General features: G+C 37.4%; 2 protein-coding genes and 1 non-coding gene across 3 annotated transcripts; all 3 read right to left on the reverse strand.

The window, feature by feature from the left end:
• Positions 1-2632: 2632 nt before the first annotated feature.
• On the reverse strand, positions 2633-7957 carry LOC121763469 (nucleobase-ascorbate transporter 11). Its single transcript, XM_042159491.1, has 10 exons — positions 7089-7957; positions 5789-5886; positions 5534-5704; positions 5137-5237; positions 4712-4847; positions 4499-4549; positions 4105-4392; positions 3503-3737; positions 3081-3361; positions 2633-2961 (listed from the first exon to the last, which is right to left on the reverse strand). Exons 1-10 carry the CDS (start codon positions 7699-7701, stop codon positions 2746-2748), a joined length of 2190 nt encoding a protein of 729 aa, XP_042015425.1. The 5' UTR covers positions 7702-7957; the 3' UTR covers positions 2633-2745.
• A 155-nt stretch (positions 7958-8112) lies between these two features.
• TRNAE-UUC lies at positions 8113-8184 on the reverse strand. The gene has a single exon. It is a non-coding gene; the product is annotated as a tRNA-Glu (tRNA).
• Positions 8185-15597: 7413 nt separating this feature from the next.
• LOC121764274 (protein FAR1-RELATED SEQUENCE 5-like) lies at positions 15598-18882 on the reverse strand. The gene is made up of 8 exons (XM_042160320.1): positions 18858-18882; positions 18342-18395; positions 18022-18233; positions 17490-17956; positions 17167-17362; positions 16272-16866; positions 16104-16190; positions 15598-16010 (listed from the first exon to the last, which is right to left on the reverse strand). Exons 1-8 carry the CDS (start codon positions 18880-18882, stop codon positions 15598-15600), a joined length of 2049 nt encoding a protein of 682 aa, XP_042016254.1.
• Between the last annotated feature and the right edge of the window lie 606 nt (positions 18883-19488).

Below are 19488 nucleotides of genomic sequence, written 5' to 3' on the forward strand. Positions count from 1 at the left end.
AATACCCGATTAATGCTCATTTCATTTCTTAAGGCACATTTTGGTACACAGAATTGAAATTGAATTTTATTTGGAATTTTATGGAATTGAATCGGAAGTAATTCAATTCCAAATCCTACGTTTGGTAAAATGAAGATGTGAAATTGAATTTGAAAAAATTGTGCACATATTGTATACACACGATACATACTTTACACAAAATACATATATTATACTCAAACACACTTCACACACTGCACACTCTACACACGCTATATACAAAAGACACACTCTACACACGCACATTACACAAAATACACACTACACCCATGGGCGGATCCAGAAACTAAATATCGTGGGGTCGAATCAGATAATAAATATTAAAACAATATTTAAATTAAATAATTTATGCAAGTATGGATATTCTGAAAACAATGTACTTCCTTAGTCCTGTCATAAGTGAAGCGTTTTACTTTTTTTGCACGCAATTAAAGAAAAATGATATATACAAGAAAAAGGATACGTTGACACTTATGGTGAGACAAAAAGAGTGTACTTTTTCTGTAACAGCTCAAATTTTTAAAAATTAAAAATATAATTGTAATATGAATGATAAGGTTGAAAATATAAATTATAAAACTAAAATTAGAAGAAATTAAGTTATAGATATTGTTTATTTAGATAAGTTGATTTATTGATACATGAAAATATATATTTAAAATTAATTAAAATTATTAGATAAGAATATATTTTTAATGCACTTCTTAGAATTAATACAACTTAATAAAGAAAGAAAACTCCAAATCCATAGTATTAAATTTTAAAATTAGAAAACTAAGATATTTAATTTTTCAAAATTTAGTCAAATTGTGGGGCCATGGACTGTATCTGTCTTGATGCATCGTAACTAGGTAAATATTGGGAAGAAAAATTATGTGACATATCCATTCTCTCTCCTCATTCTTCACCGAACCCAATTTCGTTTCTCTCCTCGGCAAAAAAAATTGAAAGCGCCTCCCCAGCCGCGATCTGCCAGGATATTCCAGACGAATCCCTTCCTCACTTCCTTCCTTTATCTCTGTTCAGTCTCATCTCACACTGCGTGAAGCGGGGCGGAGACGCGAACGGCGTAGGGTCGGAGGCTGAGGAAATGAACTCTCCGGCGGCACTCCGTGGCCGGTGGTGGGGTCGGCCGACCACACTCGACCCCACCTGGATCCGCCGCTGACTACACCCATTGCACACACATTATACACAAAATACATGCACTGCATACACACTATAAACAAAATAGACACATTCCAAACACTATAAACAAAATACACACATTCCAAACACTATACACAAATACACACACAACACAATATACACACACTACACACATTATACATAAATTTGGTTATATTTTTCAGTTTTTCGGTTTGGTTCATTATAAACTTTTTGCAAATTTTAGTTTTCTTATTCGATTCGAATCGAAAAAAAATTCTAAAAACTAAAGAAAAAAATTAAAAAATTGGATGCTTGAAATGTATGAAATGTGTGTAATGTGTGAAGTGTGTGTAGTGTGTGAACTGTGCAGTGTTTGAAGTGGGTGAAATGTGTGAAAGTGTGAACTATGTAGTGTTTGAAGTAAGAAATGTGTGTGGTGTGTATGAAAAATACACACACAACACAATATACATAAATTTGGTTATGTTTTTCAGTTTTTCGGTTTGGTTCATTATAAACTTTTTGCAAATGTTCATTATAAACTTTTTGCAAATTTCAGTTTTCTTATTCGATTCGAATCGAAAAAAATCTAAAAACTAAAGAAAAAAAATCAAAAACTCGGATGCTTGAAACGTATGAAATGTGTGTAATGTGTGAAGTGTGTGAAAGTGTGTGTAGTGTGTGAACTGTGTAGTGTTTGAAGTGGGTGAAATGTGTGAAAGTGTGAACTGTGTAGTGTTTGAAGTAAGAAATGTGTGTGGTGTGTATGAAAAATACACACACAACGTAATACACACACACTACACACACTACACACATACATAAATTTGGTTATATTTTTCTGTTTTTCGGTTTGGTTCATTATAAACTTTTTGCAAATTTCAGTTTTCTTATTCGATTCGAATCGAAAAAAAAATCTAAAAACTAAAGAAAAAATCAAAAAATCGGATGCTTGAAATGTATGAAATGTTTGTAATGTGTGAAGTGTGTGAACTGTGTAGTGTTTGAAGTTGGTGAAATGTGTGAACTGTGTAGTGTTTGAATGTTTGAAGTAAGAAATGTGTGGTGTGTATGAAATGTGTGTAGTGTTTGAAGTGGGTTAGCATGTGTGAAGTGCGTCAGTGTGTTGTGTGTTGTAGCGTGTGAAATGTGTAAAGTGTGTTGTGAATATATAATTTTATGACTATTAGAATTTTAATTTTCTACTTTTGATATGAAATTCAAATTGTAGAAGTGAAAGGTTTGGAATTGAAATTCAATTCCAAATCCAAATATTTTTGCAATATCAAACATTAGATTTGAAATTGAAGGCTCCAATTCCAATTGCACACCTCCTTTCCATGTTCCCAAACATACCTCAAGTGTTTATTTTCGTCTATACGGTATTAGCCGCCATCGATGAGATCATTTAGATATGGCCATATGTGATTTTCAACCACTAGTCTCATCAAATAATAACAAGATAATGAATATGTGAAGAAGATATACAAACAATGTGTCATATATACTGTTTTCATGATATATCTTAACATTAGCTATTCTTCCCCAGTCCACAGGTCACTGAACACCCAAACATTTCGCCCATCGACAAACCTTACCCGGGAGTTCGTAATCTGACAGTGCCGATGGATCTGTCGCTAAATCTTCAGCATTCGACCATATGTAAACTCCGCGCTCTTGCCTGCTTCCAGGAACTGTGTTGTCTAATACAAATGCTATCAAGAGCGTCACCACCACGTTCAGCGACAGAAGGCCGTTCATTGCAAAATCGAGCTGAAACAAATCGAGCATGTGACCATTAATCAGTTATTTCATCATTTCCATAAAAGGCAAACTTGAATGAAACAACTTATTATATGAGATGAAGCAAACAAGGATTGAATATCGCTTACTCCTTTATTTCCGGTGTGGACTGGTCCATCAGAAGCGGCCGAGTAGGGTATAAGATAACTGGGCAGGATCAGACTGGATTCCGGTAGGTACTGCTGAATATACGCAGGGATGGATAAACCAAGGAACAACGAGACACCAACAATTGTTATGTTTCTAAAACTAGCTGTTTGAGTGTATTGCAGCGTCGAAAGACCTAATGCCACAACCAGAGCCCACATGAAGCAAAGGACGGCTGCGGCTAAAGCTTGTGGTATCGAAGCAAGAATGGCACCAACTTTCCCTAACAAAAAGAAACAAGTCATTAAGATCAATTGTTATCATGATGAAATAACTATGGACAATTTATCGCCTTAGAGTCACAGCAAACATGTATTTCCAACCCAAGTGTCCAAAACAACTGTGGAGTTCGATCTTATAGTACCTATAAACGAGAAGACAATTAAGAACATTGCTCCAACTTCCACAACTTTTCGGCTTGCAACCTTAGTTATATCAATGGTATGCACATTCTCCGTCAATGTAGTTGACCCAGTGCCTGAGCCCCAAAGTCCAGCCAGCACACTGCAAAAACCTTCCAACCCAATTCCTCGACTAACAATGCCAGGGGTTGGAGCCTTTGTATTGATTCTCATAGATGCAGTGTGATATGTCCCTACCTGCAGAGTTCTTCCTTTGCATCAATTCAAGTTTTAAACAGTTCCATTCCTTTACATAGTCTACAAGACTTGAGAATTATTCGTGTTATCCAACTCAATTGTTTCCTTAACAACGGACTGGTAAGCAACTGAAATTCATTTTTTCCTTGTCAAGCAATAAGAATGGATAAAAAATGGTGTACCAAATCACTCTTTTGAACATATACCCTAGAGGTATAAATGCTACACCAGCCTACTTATATACGAGAAAGAGCGCATTTTTATAGAATATGATTTCATGGCATCTGTGGACAAGTTTTTAATGAGCAAGAACCTGTGTCACTATAAGAATTTGGTAGATAATAAAACTGAATAGAAAGCTACTAACCGATTCAACTGACGCAACGACTGATACAAAAATCATTATGAGTGAAGTTCGCAACCGGAAAATTGGAATACCCCACTGTAAAGGGTATGGGACCCTAACCCATGCAGCGGTTCTCATTGCATCAGAAACGTCAGTCCTGCAATGCTTCATTGTATATGCATGCTTCCTACAAGCATCAATAAGAATATTTGAACTCGGTACGTCCACGCTGCAGCCTTTGTAGTTATAAGCCCCACCAGCTGTCAGAAAAAATGCATATGCCCATATGATCATAACACTTAAGGGTACCTGCAACAATCGATTTCTGGAAAGTCATAACAAGGACAATGATTCCATAATTACAGATGAGATTTGTAATTATCACATGTGTATTTGCAAAATTTCAATTACTTACTGCATAGATTCGGAAAACTCTGTTGCCAAAAACAGATACTCCTCTCAGGTACTGCAAATAACAACGAGAATTTTTAACTGTTAGCCAATTCAAAGTAGCATAAGCAGGTCTATGTAGCTAGAACCTGAACCCTCCCTTGAAATTAGGATATCCTAGTGGCTAGTCCTAACCAGATTGTATCCATGGTTCTGTACATTCAGATGAAATGCTCACCAAGGTAAACACAAGAACCAAAAAGATCTCTGGAATGCTAATTTCCACGCAAGCACCGGCTTGAGGGAAGCCAAAGCTGAAAAATGCTAAACCCAATGCTGTAACTGTGGGTGCAACCACAACAGGGTTTATGAACCTGCATTATGTTAGAAATAAACAAACTCAGATTTATGAACCTTACTACTATTCTTGAATTTATAACACAGTCGATGGAGACCGACTGCTTGTATGAGACCTACTTATGAAACCTATTTACAAAATTCATAAATGACCACGGACACTATCTGTGGTGACTGTGATTGACACCATACAAAGATAGGAAAACAAAAGAAATCCTCCTCACCACACACAACTAGTATCCTCCTAGAATAAGAACAAGGAACTTAAGATCCCAGAAATAGAGGCAGTGTCTCTTCAAGAATTACCTCAAGAATAGAGACATCATGCCACTGAAACCCATGGCGCACTGGAAAACTGAACCAACAATTATAGCGCCCTGTAATTCCCTCATTGTATGCCGGAATCTCTGTATACAACACAAAATGCAGTACAACTTAGACAGAAGATTCATATCAACTGTTATACACTGCTAATTACTATAGATTGAAGGTGTCTTTGAAAAATCTAACAGCGGGCGCAATATACTTTCAGTTTCTGAAACCTGCACTTAAGTTAATAGAGAGAAAGATATCTTTGCAGTAATTTTAGGTGATCTAGGTAGCAGCTAGATATTTCCGTCTTCATTTACGGTCCCTCAGCCTTGTTACAACTTTAAAAACAAACTGCTCTATGTAATAGTATGCTGTCATCGGCAACACTTACATTTTCAGTCAGATTCCGGAACTCTCGTGAATTCATGATTGCTAATGCAGGTGCCAGATAAACAAATGAACTGCCTTGAACCAAGGGAAGGCGAGTACCAAAGTATGAGTGCAGTATTGTTGTGATACCAGAAAGCAGCAACATAGTGGAAATTACAGTGGCGGTATCCTTCTGTCAACATTACAGGAAAACATGAGAAAAAGATGATTAAGGTTGTTTCCTTTCGCAAATTAAATTCTGGGAGCATATGCTTACGTCTGTTCCGCCCATTGCAGGTATAATGATCAGAGGAATGAAAATAAGAGAACCAGCCAATGACAGATAGTGTTGCAAACCATAGAATATAATAGGCACTGCAAGCAGAAGAGATTTGGATGTGAATGAAAAGCTTTTGAAGTTTCAAAAGAAACATAGTGAAGGCATTAAATGCACGCATAGTAAATCAGCTCATTCTTAGCAAATACAGTAGTTGTTATCAATTAAGTTGTGACTTTCCTAAACAGGAATGAACTGAGTCGCGAAGTGTACGAAAAAAAAAATCATGCCACAAATTTTCATCTAGGGTCTACAAAATATTGAAGATATAAATTGATTGATATGCGTTCCGATATTGATCAAGAAGCAAAAGCAAATCAACAATATGGTATTATGTATTAGAACATTTAATGCTAATAAAGATACTATTGGTTCAGTATATAACTTCGAATGGAATGTTGTGACATAATAGAGCAATTGTGTAATCGAGGACAAACAAAAACATAAAGAGACAAAGATTTACATGGTTCACCAACGTTGTGTTGGCTACGTCCACGGGCAGGAAAGGAGAACGGATTGTAATCAGATTGTTTTTTCAGATTGTGTTTTCAGATTGTGTTTTCATGCCCTACTCCTATATAAATAGGCACACGAGACCCCGTTTGGCTAGCGGCAAACAATACAGATTCAAGGCATACTAACATGGGAATAGGTAATCACCATCTTCCTAATTCTTATGTAATGTAGTAGAAACTGTAGAATGAAGGATTAGAACAAACTACCCCCTCCCATGTCAAATAACTCAAAATCGTACATGCAGCAGTTGTCCTTTATTCAAGGAATAACCCAACCAAAACACCCTGGAAAATTGTCCGTGGCTGATTTTCTCATCTGCCTTTCAGCAGAATCTTTCATATGCAGTAGACAATAGGCCTAATGCGAATCAAAACGGCTTCTGAAGCTCTTTATAACCAAGGCTTCATGTGATGCTTATGCTTGCTTAGCATCATGACTTTCAACTGCCTACTTAAAAATACCTATTGGCATGTTGGAGATTCCTAAACCCCTCGTACTTAAATTAACGATAGTCCTTCTTTGTTTGCAACCTTAAATCTCTTTTCACCTAATGTGAAATCTAACAGTAGAATTGGAAGTTAAGAAACAAACTAGGCAGCTACAGTTCATTGAAAGCAGAGAAACTACAACAAGACAAGAACCAAACAATATAAGCCAAATGCAGACTAAATAGGAACGATTACGTATAATGATCACATTATCATCAAAGCCACACAAAACTAACCATAACCGGGATTATCATTGAGTCCCAAAACCAATTTTGGAGAGGGTTGCCATCCCCCATCCCCCAAATCATCTTCATCCTGACACATATGAACATCCTCACTACTCTTAGGCTCCATATGCGGAGCATTCGCCCCATCACCCTGTCCATTCGGCGCAATATCCGCGCCCAAACTCACCTCCCCAGCTCCATTCCTGCTCACCTCACCCTCCACTCCATCTTTAAACCCCAAAACCCCATCTCTCTCCCTCCCATTGGCACCCCCTCTAACTGGTTCAATCTCCGGCCCTCTCCTCCTAGTCCTCCCCAAAATAGGATCGATTTCAATCTTGGGAGAAATGGACTCGTTCTTAGGGAGAACACCACCACCCCTCTCCAAATCAGCATACCCATCATCACCATTCCTCCTCCCACTCCCACTTCTCTGAGTCTCACTGGAAAAGGTAGACACGAAACCAGTCTTCTTAGCCCAAGATCTCAGCTCATTCGGGTCATACCCTTTTCTAGGCACAAATGGCTCAATGTTTGGCTCCAAAACAGATCCCAATTTCTCACCCCTTCTCCTACCCCTACCATCCTTATTTTCCCTCTCCGGCCTCGACCCACCTTCCATCTCCACCCTCTCTAATTTGACTCAGCAGCTTTTACAACAGAACTAGCCAAAGATTGAATCTTTATAAATCTGCCACTCACCCACTTGCTCTATCTCTCTCCAAGCTTATTTGAAGAAGAAGAAGACGGAGAAGCAAAGAGAAATGCGGCAAGAGTGAGTGAGAGAAGCAGCTTGCTTTTGTTTCTGCACTGCCGCTCAAAAGTTGCCATCACCGAAGTTACAACAATGCCCCTCTTGGTGGCCGTTTGAATAGTGAAATGCAGATATTGGATGATGTCTGCAATCAATCAAACTTTACTTAATTTTCAAGACTTCTTTAATGTTAGGTGCCGAAAATTAAATTTCCTTTTATGATGTTCCAGTTTAGTGCGAACAATTAGATTTTCATTTATTAAAAGGAAAAAATAAATATTCCGTTGCCGGGAATCGAACCCGGGTCTCCTGGGTGAAAGCCAGATATCCTAACCGCTGGACGACAACGGAGTTATTTCTATGAAACCGGTTTATTTTATTTAAATTTAGAATATAGATGATGTTTTAGAAGCCAGATTACAAAATACTATCAAAATATCACGTAATTCTTTTAATTTGTAATTGATGAAACATGTAAGAATTAGTTAGTTAACTAAAATGATTGAATAGCCTATGCAATCATAGAATCGTGATATACTAAGTATATTGCATTTTATTGTATCACATCGAAATTCGAAATGTATTGTATCATCATTCATTGCATAATTATATGTGATAACTTATGATCATAAGTGGGAAAGTACATAATTTGTTATGACCATAAATGGGAAAGTACCTAATTAATACTCCCTTCGTCTCCAAAGAATATGCATTTTGGGGTCAACACGAGTTTTAATGTAAAATTGGTAAAGTAAGAGAGGGGTTGACAGAAAAAGTAAATAAAGTATTATTAGTGGAAAATTGGTCCCACCTCGTTAGAGAGAAAAAACTTTTCAAAATTAGAAAGTGCATATTCCTGTTTGACAAACTAAAAAGGAAATAGTGTATATTCTTGAGGGACATAGGAAGTATGAGTCTTACTTAGGGCTGTCAATTTTCGACACGACACGATAATCTGACACGAATCCGCACGAAATTATTGGGTTGAGGTCAAGTCTTATTGGATCCGTGTCCTTATCGGGTTGACCCATTAAGAACCCGATAATTTCGGGTTGGGTTCGGGTCGGATACGGGTAACCCATTAAGAAATAATATTATTATTTTTATTATTATTTTAAAAAATATATATTACTTTAATTTTTTAATTTCTTATAAATTAGGTTTAAATAGTATAAAATGAATTTTAATTGTGTAAATTAGGTTAAAAATTAAGGTTTAATCGTGTAATATCAGGTTTGGGTTGTTATCGTGTCGTGTCAACCCATATTATATCGTGTCGATAACGGGTTCGTGTCGGGTGCGGGTCGTGTTCGGATTTGAAGGTAGCAGGTCGGGTTCGTGTTCGGATTTACAGTTTCCTTAACAGGTCGGGTTCAGGTTAGACCTTATTGGGTTGGGTCATTATCAGGTTGACCCGATAACGACCCAATCCGCACGATTTGCCGGCCCTAGTCTTACTCTATGTCTTATTGCACTGGGTAACTTAGCAATGACAAAATACAGTTTAGTTATGACATTTCTTATCCATTTAATGCATTAAGATTTGAGTCTTCTTTCGATACGTATATAAGTGCAATAACTATAAAAACTTAAAAACCCAAATATATGATAAAAAAAAAAAAAGAAGAAGTGAGACTCTGAAGAACAGATAAGATTATCTTCATTCATTCGTAATCTTCCTTCTAACCAACTCCAATCGACTTTATAATATTCAATTAAATATTTTTTTTTCATATATTATTAGTAAAATATACTCACTCCATCTCATAGACATAGACCTCTTTCCTTTTTAATTCATCCCATAAAAATAATACACTTTTATTATTAGTAAATCTAATGAGAGGTGCTACATTTTTCACTAACAATACTCCAATTACTTTTTTTTATCTCCCTTCTATTTTATCAATTGTATATTAAAACCAGTTTCGTCTCAAAAGTGTCTATTTTGAAGTGAAGGGACTAATTTTTACTTCCATCAATAAGTCCAACTCAACTTAATTAAATATTTTTTTTTCATATTCTTAAAAAATATAAAATTTATAATTAATTTGATTTTAATATTAAAAAATTATCTAAACTATTTATATTTAGATTTTATTATAAAAATTACTCCTATACATTCATATAATAAAAGTCAGTAACACAAAATAAACATATTACGTTTAGAAAATTTGATAACTTTGGAAATGTTATAATGTGGATTATTTAAATATATAAAGAAAATATTAGAAAAATGAATAATAAACTCAATAAAGTAAAAAGAAAAAATAAATCAAAGCAAATGAGAATATAAATTATTTTCTCTGTCCGTCATTTAAAGACATGTTTTGACTTGACACGGTTTTAACTTTATAAAGGAAATTAGTGAAAAAGTTAGCGAAACATGGGTCTCATTTTACAAAATACCGAGTGTCATGGGTTAGTGGAGTATATAGTCCACTTACTGAAAATAGAAAAAAGGTAAATGTGTCTTTAAATGGAAGACAACCAGAAATAACAAAACGTATGAGATCTTAGCGGACAAAGGGAGTACATTTTTTTATATCAAATTGGATATCATTAAACCACAATCAAAATCTTGTTTTGCCATACTCTGTAAGGAAGCTTGAACACTAAAAGTAGTTCATAATCTTGCTACTGTGATGAGTGATGACAACACCTTGCAAGTTGCACCCATGATATATGGTCAAAGATTTGAGATTCTTGAAGGGAACTGTATGCTTTTGTTTTCAATATATTATGTGCAGATCTTGTAGATGGCTGTGAAGATGAGAGTGAGCATGCAAATGATAGTGATTAAGACGGAGATGATGAGTTTCCTAAACAAGGAATTGAAGGGTACTACATGTTTGTACATGTAGTGGACGAGTCCTTTAATAAAAAGTGCATCATTATTTTAGAAACTACAAACTGTGAATCGGTTTCAAAACCATTTTTATTTGATTTATTATTGTTTTTGCTCATTTAATTTGATTTTTCCTAGTTATTATTTATTTAAACCCAAAAACGATGTTTTTCAAAATAATATATATATATATATATATATAGGGTCATGATAAACTACAAACTACAAACTCTAATCCTATAGGCCTAATATAATTCATCAACGGTTTAAGATAGGTGCTCATCATAATGTCAACATTCCCTGTAAAATGTATCACCAAGGGGTATTATTGAGTCTTAAAATTGCACGCTGATTTGTTGAGATTACCAAATCCCCCTAATTGCGTCGTTCGGAGTCACTCCACTATTCACGTTTATCTCTCCGATTTCCTCTCCTCTTTCCACCTCATTCTACCTTTTCCTCTTCCCTCCGAAATCGTCTGTGGTGCGTCTTTGCGGCTTCGGCGGAAACATCAAATCGGATTCAGTCTACCAGTCAACCTTCCTCGCCGGCCTCATGAGTTCTGTAAGACGATGTGGCCAAGCTTCCGCTGATTCGATGGAAGGTGAGATTTTCCGGTTAAAACCCTAGTTTTCAAACGTGGTAACATTTAATTTGGTTAATTGTTCGTATTATTTGCCAAAAAAAACTAATGCATGATTTGAAATCACACGCCCACCACAGATCTTTTTCACTCTGTCGGAAACTTTTTTATCTATTTTTCAGCTATTTGGTGTAAATGATTTTGGAGTTGTTGTAAACATTGTTGTATTTTGTGTTGAGATTTTGTGTTGACATTATTGGAAAATGTATGATTTTTGGCAATGGTTGATATGCATCGTTGATATTGGTGGAAAATGAATCATTTTGGCTACACTGTGTTGACATTTTGTGTTGACATTATTGGAAAATGTATGATTTTGGATGATTTTGGCAATTGTTGATATGCATCGTTGGTATTGGTGGAAAATGTATGATTTTGGCAACGGTGTTGACATTTTGTATGCTTTGAAAATGTATGGTTGATATGCATCGTTGCTATTGATGAAAACCTAAGAGTTTGTTGAATACATCGTTGTTTATATTGGTGAAAATGTATGATTTTGGCAATGGTGTTGACATTTTGTGTTGACAAATGAATGATTTTAGAGTTGTGTTGACAATCTGGTGAGGTCACATAAGCTGTGGAAGAGCAACAGGTCAAAAGTTTTTAGCAGGCCAGTAGTCTTCTTACTGGTATGTCCTTCACTTATCGCAGCAATGCTGTCTACTTTTTGATGGTTGATAGACATGGTCTTATTTGAATTGGGTATGTTGTTGACATTGTCTATACATTTGTTTTATTTACTGTAGGCCTTCTACGTCGATCGAGTAGTGCACCGCAGGAGATGTGTGCAACGTGCCATTCCTAGGATAAAGGGTTGGACGGCCGAACTGTTAAAAGAGAGAGAGCACGAGGAAATGAAAGAAGATGATTTCAGACTCGGACGAGTGGTTTCACAATATGATGAGAATGAACTTGGTAGTGCGAAGATGTCAACAGGAGTGGAGCATCCAGCATCTACTGAAGATGTTGTTGAAAACAGAGATGGTTCGGAAGAATTGGTGTATATGAAGGGCGTTTGGGGTGCAGTCGAACACATTGGTTATGGTTTCAAGCTGCTGGCAAAGGAATTGAACCAAGCGCCTCAAGAAATAAGGAAAACGGACAGCTTTAGAATAACATGCGACACCCTTAGGAGGGCATTTAGGCTGGACGACAATGACGTTGACCCTGTTGAGTCAATGACTCAGACGCAATCTGCCCAATGCGATGCAGCGGAAGACTGGTCAGCCTTGAAATCATTGTTGGACGCGGCTGATGAAACGGATATACTCGAAAACAAGGACGAATACCCAAGCTCCAGCCTCGGCTTTGATGCCAGCTAGGTTAAGTATATATTATACGTTCCCAGGTTAAAAATCCGTTGACATACTTAATGAAAGTGTGATTTTTGTTATATTGTAGGATGGTGGCGCTTGTCACCGTGATTCAGAGCGTCGCCAGGAAACAGACATGCCAGACAATCCAACCAATGCTGAAGAGGTATGTTGGCCACATTTGTTTTTGGTTTAAAGTGATTGCTTACTAAATCATGATAGCTTACTTTTCGTGAAGGCTGGCGTGTCGGAGAACGAGCTAAGGGAGCCAGCTGACCTATTTTTAAGTGGGGTTGAAGGTGTTCCCAGGAAGGGGAAAGGGAGACCGCTGCCGAATTAGGAGGGGATTGTCTGGATTTTATGACTGGTAGTGAGATTGGGAGAGAGCATGTGTCTGTTGCGAAAGTAGGAACGGTAGTGAATGAGGAGAATGCACTCGACGTGGCTATGGCTATAGTGCGTGATGTTGAGGCAGAGGTATGTAAAACAGCTGAACTTAGTAATGTTGCCTTTAAGTAGGGGTGTTGACATTTACTGTTTTTCTAATGCAGCACGACGAAGTGGATATTGCCATATGTTCTGCTGTGGAAGCAGTGTATGAGCTAGGTGATGCTGCCTTTGAGACACAAATAGTTACGAGGGGCGTTGACAAGGGTAAATTACCAGTCTGTGGAGATGCAGAGAGTTATCGTGAAGAGAGCACGTTTGCTGACATACAACCTGCTCCAGTGAATAAAATGAGATTGCCTACGGGGAGAAGACAGGGATCGATGTCAACGCGCATCAGCCCATTATGGACTAGAGAAGAGAGGGATTGTTATCAATTCCTGCTTGCAACTCTCTACATGTGGATGTAAGCAAAAAATTGTATTATTATTGGGTTATTTTAACAACAGTTGGTGACTTGAATAACGTATTGTTGAAACCTAGGGATCATGTTGTCTACGATGATGATATGGTGGAACTTAGTAAACGAAAATTCAGCACGTTGAAGCCCCATGAAGCTGTTGATGTTGGAGTTGTGGATGCTTGGGCTTGGTATCTGAATCGCATGGAAGAGGAAAAATCAACACAGAATCCCAGGAGATTGTTTGCCACAAAATCTCCAACAGTAAGTGTACTGTTGATATGATGTAATTTGTATTATTTTATTTCTAATGACACTGTGTTACGATTGCAGACATTCAATGTGGTTGAAAGGAGAACTAGTTGGGTTGAATCTGAAGCTGCGCATTCATTCTGTGAGGAGATGGATGGTCAATTCAACATGGATGGAAACTTTGATTTCACAAAATATGATTTGGTAATTCTTCTGGTTTAACTAAAAACGACGTCCTCGAAAATGAATATTGAAGCAAGTGTATTATTATGTGCAGATATTTTTCCCAATCTTTTCAAATAGGCAGTACTATTTGGTATGCTTTTCCTTTAAGACTGGGGTTGTGGACGTGCTAGACATTGTCGTGCCAGAGAACGGTATTCCAGATGCGACCAAATATGGGAGAGACCTGGGTCTACTTGTAAGTGCACTGTAGACACTATATTGAACCCCAGATGTGCTTGTCGATTTTAAGATACAATATTGATGATATTAGTGGGGATGTAAATGTTGTTGACATCGCTGAGAATGAGGATTTGTTGACATCGCTGAGAATGAGGATTTGTTGACATCGTTGCATTCCCTTTATCAATGTTGTTTACACTGACATTCCAGCTTGACAATGGATCTAGGCTGACATAAAAGAGCTTACATTAACCCTTGCATTTTTTTGCAGAGGAATTTTCTCGGTTTTTATCTCGAGTCCAAGGGTCTGAACGCAATTTGTAAAGTAATAAGGAATGAGCAAAAAACCCCGACTGCTGGACTTGCCCTAGAAGACAACCCATACCACTAATGACTCGGCAATATTCCTGATGAGGCACATGGAGGCCTACAAGGGTAACCTTAACAATTTAAAGGCTATTGGTCTTCAAGGAGCTAGTGTGAGGATTCTGCATATTTTGAGGGGGAGGTATTGCAAAAACATGCTCCTTGCACCATTCAACATTGCCAAAGAAAAGTTCTTATCCTACATGAGTCATTACATCAACGTGACGCCTACTTTCAGAACTGATTATGCGCGACAAGTGAATGGCATGTTGAACAAGGCTCCTAGCAACGAGCAATGCAATCAGCCTGTCAGGAAGAGAAGCAAGATGAAATGAGTTGATTTGAAGATGATGAACTTTTTTTCTAATGTTAATGGTAGTTTTTGGATATTGATATTGAGAACTTTTGGCTTGATAACCTGCCGTTTTGTTAAATGAGTTACCAACATTAGGAATTTGTTTGAATTGAGTCTTGGTATTGCTATTCTCTCCGATTTGATTCGTTCAATGTACTTCTTTTTTAACAGATTTCATTATGACATGGTGTTGATATTGCTATAAACATTGAGTAACCTTGTTGACATTTGTTATTGTTGTTGCTATAATTGGTCTACACATTGACATTCTGCGTTGTGCGTCTGATTATACGAAAAAAATCCTTTGTTAACCTTGTTGACATTTGATGTTGTTGTTGACATTGCTAACTTCTTCCACATAATGACATTTTGTGTAGAGGGTCTGATTGTAGGAAAAAATCATTGTTGTCTTACATTCCAGAGAAGCAACATAATTGGATAATATATTGACATTGGTTTTTGACAACCATTTTGAAAACAAGACATTGCATAAGTTGTTGACATTGTAGACTTTTCTATGAGTTTTCTTCTACATTCTATCACAACATGCTTTTTATTCCTATACTCGTTTGAGTAATAAGACATAAAACTGGTAAATGACTGACAAGTGCAACATTTAAGTAGAATAGAGCGTAAATGTGAAAAATGTGAAAACTGATGCAAAATTAGCATGACAAAAAATAACTCTTTAACTTTATGTTTTTTAAAACAGTATGGAAACAGCAAGCACAAATCCTACATTTTGGATTTTCCTTTCTTCCTACCACAATTCCTTGCATCGTGATGGCCCATTTCTCGACACTTTGCACATCGCCTCTTAGGTTTGTTCTGCAGTATAATAGCCTTCTCAATTGCTGACGCAATTCTCTTTCCAGATCTGCTGCCAGATCCCTTTGTACTCACTACATTGGGAGGGTGCACGTTAACAACACTCGGTCGAGATGCCCCGTACAGATGCTCAATCCTCTGTGCTTTATCAGTGGAAGACACTGAAGGTACTGTATCCCCAAAGAGTTTTTGACTTAGTTCTTCCATTCCATCGAATAATGCAACAATGTCATCGTGATTGCTTTGTGCTCGTTGAAATAAGCGAAAGTATAAGGAATGCAGTTTGGCGGTTACAACTCGTGTATGATCAACCTGTGAAACTGCAACAACATTATGTCAGTACCATGTCAACAGATTGACATAATATATGAACGGATAATGGAAAAAATAAATGAATCATTTTAAATACCAACCTTCGGATGACGATGCTTCCTCACTAGAATCACAGTGGACTGATTTCAACAATGGCGTCTTCAGCCACCTTGTAACTATATATGTATCTGGTATTTCCTTCACGTCATGGTTTTTGAACAACCAAAAATTGTGGCATCATAAAATTCCACGCCGCAAAAATAACTTACAGTCATAGTTGTACGATTCTGTGCCAACTTCGTGGCGGACAACAACTTTGTTTCGATGGCTGTCCGTTATTGTGTAAATCTCAGTATTGTCTTCCATCTCAAAGTGAGTCATTCTGCAGCGTCGATGAGCCTCAACGATCTCATCTTGAACTTGCTGAAAGATGCGATCTGTATACATATCCGCTGCGTGTTTCTCAAATAAGAACTCTGTTGACAGGATGGGGACTTTTGTAGCATCAGAGAAATCGAGCCTTTCTGATATGTTACGTTGAGCATCCAACGCGCTGTTGTAGTGCATCACAAAGTCAGCAAGGTTGAAGTGTGGTTTTGTGTACCTTTTGAAAAAGCTGTTCTCGGACTCAGAGAATGATGTTGTCTTCAACAACGACCCCATTGGGAAATCCCTGAAATATGCTGGAATCCAATACTCCCGTTTTGTGAACATAGTTGTGAACCAAGATTCGTTTTGTAAACCATATTGGTCCATAATGGTCAACCAAGTTTCTTCAAATTCCTCTGGCTCCAACAATTCAGACCATATACAAGAGTCCAAATCCTTCTTCAACTGTTCGTTCGCAAGTATTCTTTTGGGTACCTTTTCAGGAAGCGTCATCATAATGTGCCACATGCACCAACGATGCCTAGTACTCCCTCCGTCCCGTGCTACTCGCACGTTTGCTTTTCGGCTCGTCACAAAGTCCTTACACTATTTATAATTTAAGTTAGAATTAATGCATTTAATTAATATGTTAGTTTAAGTTAAGAGCTCTTTTATTAAGTGATGTCTCATTACACCTAAAATTCTTTTTTAATTACATTAAAAAATCAATCCCAAATTTACGGCCTAAAATGAAAAGTGCGAGTAGCATGGGACGGAGGGAGTACTAGTTAGCACATGTTCTATGGCAAGTTTCATCCCCCAATCCTGGTCAGTTATTATCAACTTAGGCGCGAAACCCATACATTCTACAAACTCACTAAGCAACCAAGAGAATGAGTCGGCGCCCTCATTTGAAATGAAGCCAGCACCAAACGTAACAGGGCATCTGTGGTTGTCTTTTCCAGTGAATGGACCAAACACCATGCAATACCTATTCAACGAGTATAGTAAGCAATGAGAGTGAGTAAAATGTCAACAAGAGCTCAACACATCACCCGAATTGAGAGCATAATAAACAAATAAGGAAAATGTCGGACACAATCTACACGTGTGATTACCTGTTTGTTGAGTACGTAGTATCAAAGGATACAATGTCACCGAACATCTTGTAGTTCTTTCGCAACACAACGTCACACCAAAAAAGACTAAGTAACTTTCCATCACTACCTTGCTGAAATTTGTAATGGAAACCGTCAATGGTGTTCTTCTTCTCCTCCATTTGATTTAAAATCATCTGGACATCAGCGCCTTTCATTTCTTGCAATATGTCGCGCTTGGCGTTCCGTAAATCAGTAACTGTGCAACCCACATCATCATAGCCACCCAGGAATTCCTTCAATAAATTGAAAGTCTGTGTAGGTCGAATGTTGGCCTTTGTGCAGTCCTGTAGGAATTTATAATGGATATCCCCAAGGTTACGGTTAGATTTCATGTATCGGACGTGCTTTGTATCGACCATATCATGATTGTGTTGGTCTACAAAGTTGCTGACAGCATATCGAGGACTGCCGGAATCGGTTATATACTTCAACGTAAGTTTCGCGTTGCATTGACACTTGCTAGAACGGCGTCTACGTTTGTTAGAACTACCCTCTTCGTCGACATCCCCCTTTCACCTTGCCTGCTGCACACAATGGTCTGCCATGTTTTGACACCATTTGCGTACTTATGTCCAAATCTTCGAGTATCAAACCTACAGTCGTTGGCATATGCTTCATAAAAGGAAATTCCTTCCTCTAATGTTTCAAACACCTGACCAACAAACGGTTTAAGCTCGGGTCTGCAATCTGGAATAACTCCAGCTGACCACACAATAGAGAAACGTCATCGAAGAATGTCAACACTGCATGTCAACGGCCAAATTGGCAGAATATCATCGCACACTATATCAAATAAAACACATTGCTGACAGATTCTGTATAGAGTATCAGAACAAGCATAAAAAAATTCTTCGAGTATCAAACCTACAGCATTTCGCAATATAACCTAATACCTATGCATAATCTACTCTACGTACTATGTCTTCTTCAGTCAAGCACAACAATTTCTACAGTAGATATTAAAAAAAATTCACCATAATAATGACAGACAAATCAGCACAGGGACATCAACCATTTCGAAATCTAACTGCAGTTGTACACACGCTAGAGAATCATCATCCAAGAATGTCATCACGGAATGTCAGCGGCCAAATTGGCAGAATATCATCGCAAACTATATCAGTACCATTGGAATGTATTGAAGATTTAAACGACCATTTATTCACCAAAAAAAAAGTTACCGAAATTATGCTACCAACAACAACCAATTCGATATATAGCCTACTACTCAACCTCATTCATCAACTAACGCAGAAACATCAAACATAATCGTCATTGCTTTCAACAATTTGCAACTCCTCTAGTTCAAATTAGCATGAAAAATACCTTGAGCTTCATCAAACATCTCCATTTCAACGCCGGCCCAATATACTTCGTAAATTAACGCCTAAGAAGATTTATGCGATCAACTTCAACACAAACGTTGCCAATATGGTACCTTGAATGTCGATGATCAGTGTCAGGATTGGCCAAGATGATACCTTGAATGTAGATTTATGAGATTAACTGTGCGCATGGAAGAACATTATGGTTGAATGAGAAAGAGATGGTTCGGCCGATGTCAACGAGCATTCCAAATATGAAACTCATTGTAGTTTGGTATAATGGAGATAAATTAGGAACTGATGTTTGTCGTCGGTCACAATTTGAGGAATCACGTCAGTTATGGAGAGGTTGGAGTAAAATGAGGGGAGTAGTAACCGCTTAATGCTACAAATTCCACATAAGCCCCTGGTGACGGAATTTGTAATGCTCGTTGACATTGACATTTGAGTCATTATGCCAGCCGTTGATTGGGATTAAAGATTGTTTAGGATTAGAGTTTGTAGTTTGTACCAAATATATGAGTTTGTATTTGATCACATCTCTCTCTATATATATATATATATTAATATTAATAGTGTTCGATATCAGGTGCTGATCTTTAGTTATATTATTGCTACACTGAATACTTGCA

The sequence above is a fragment of the Salvia splendens genome, chromosome 14 (assembly GCF_004379255.2).
Source record: "Salvia splendens isolate huo1 chromosome 14, SspV2, whole genome shotgun sequence".
In the NCBI taxonomy this organism is placed as follows: domain Eukaryota; kingdom Viridiplantae; phylum Streptophyta; class Magnoliopsida; order Lamiales; family Lamiaceae; genus Salvia; species Salvia splendens.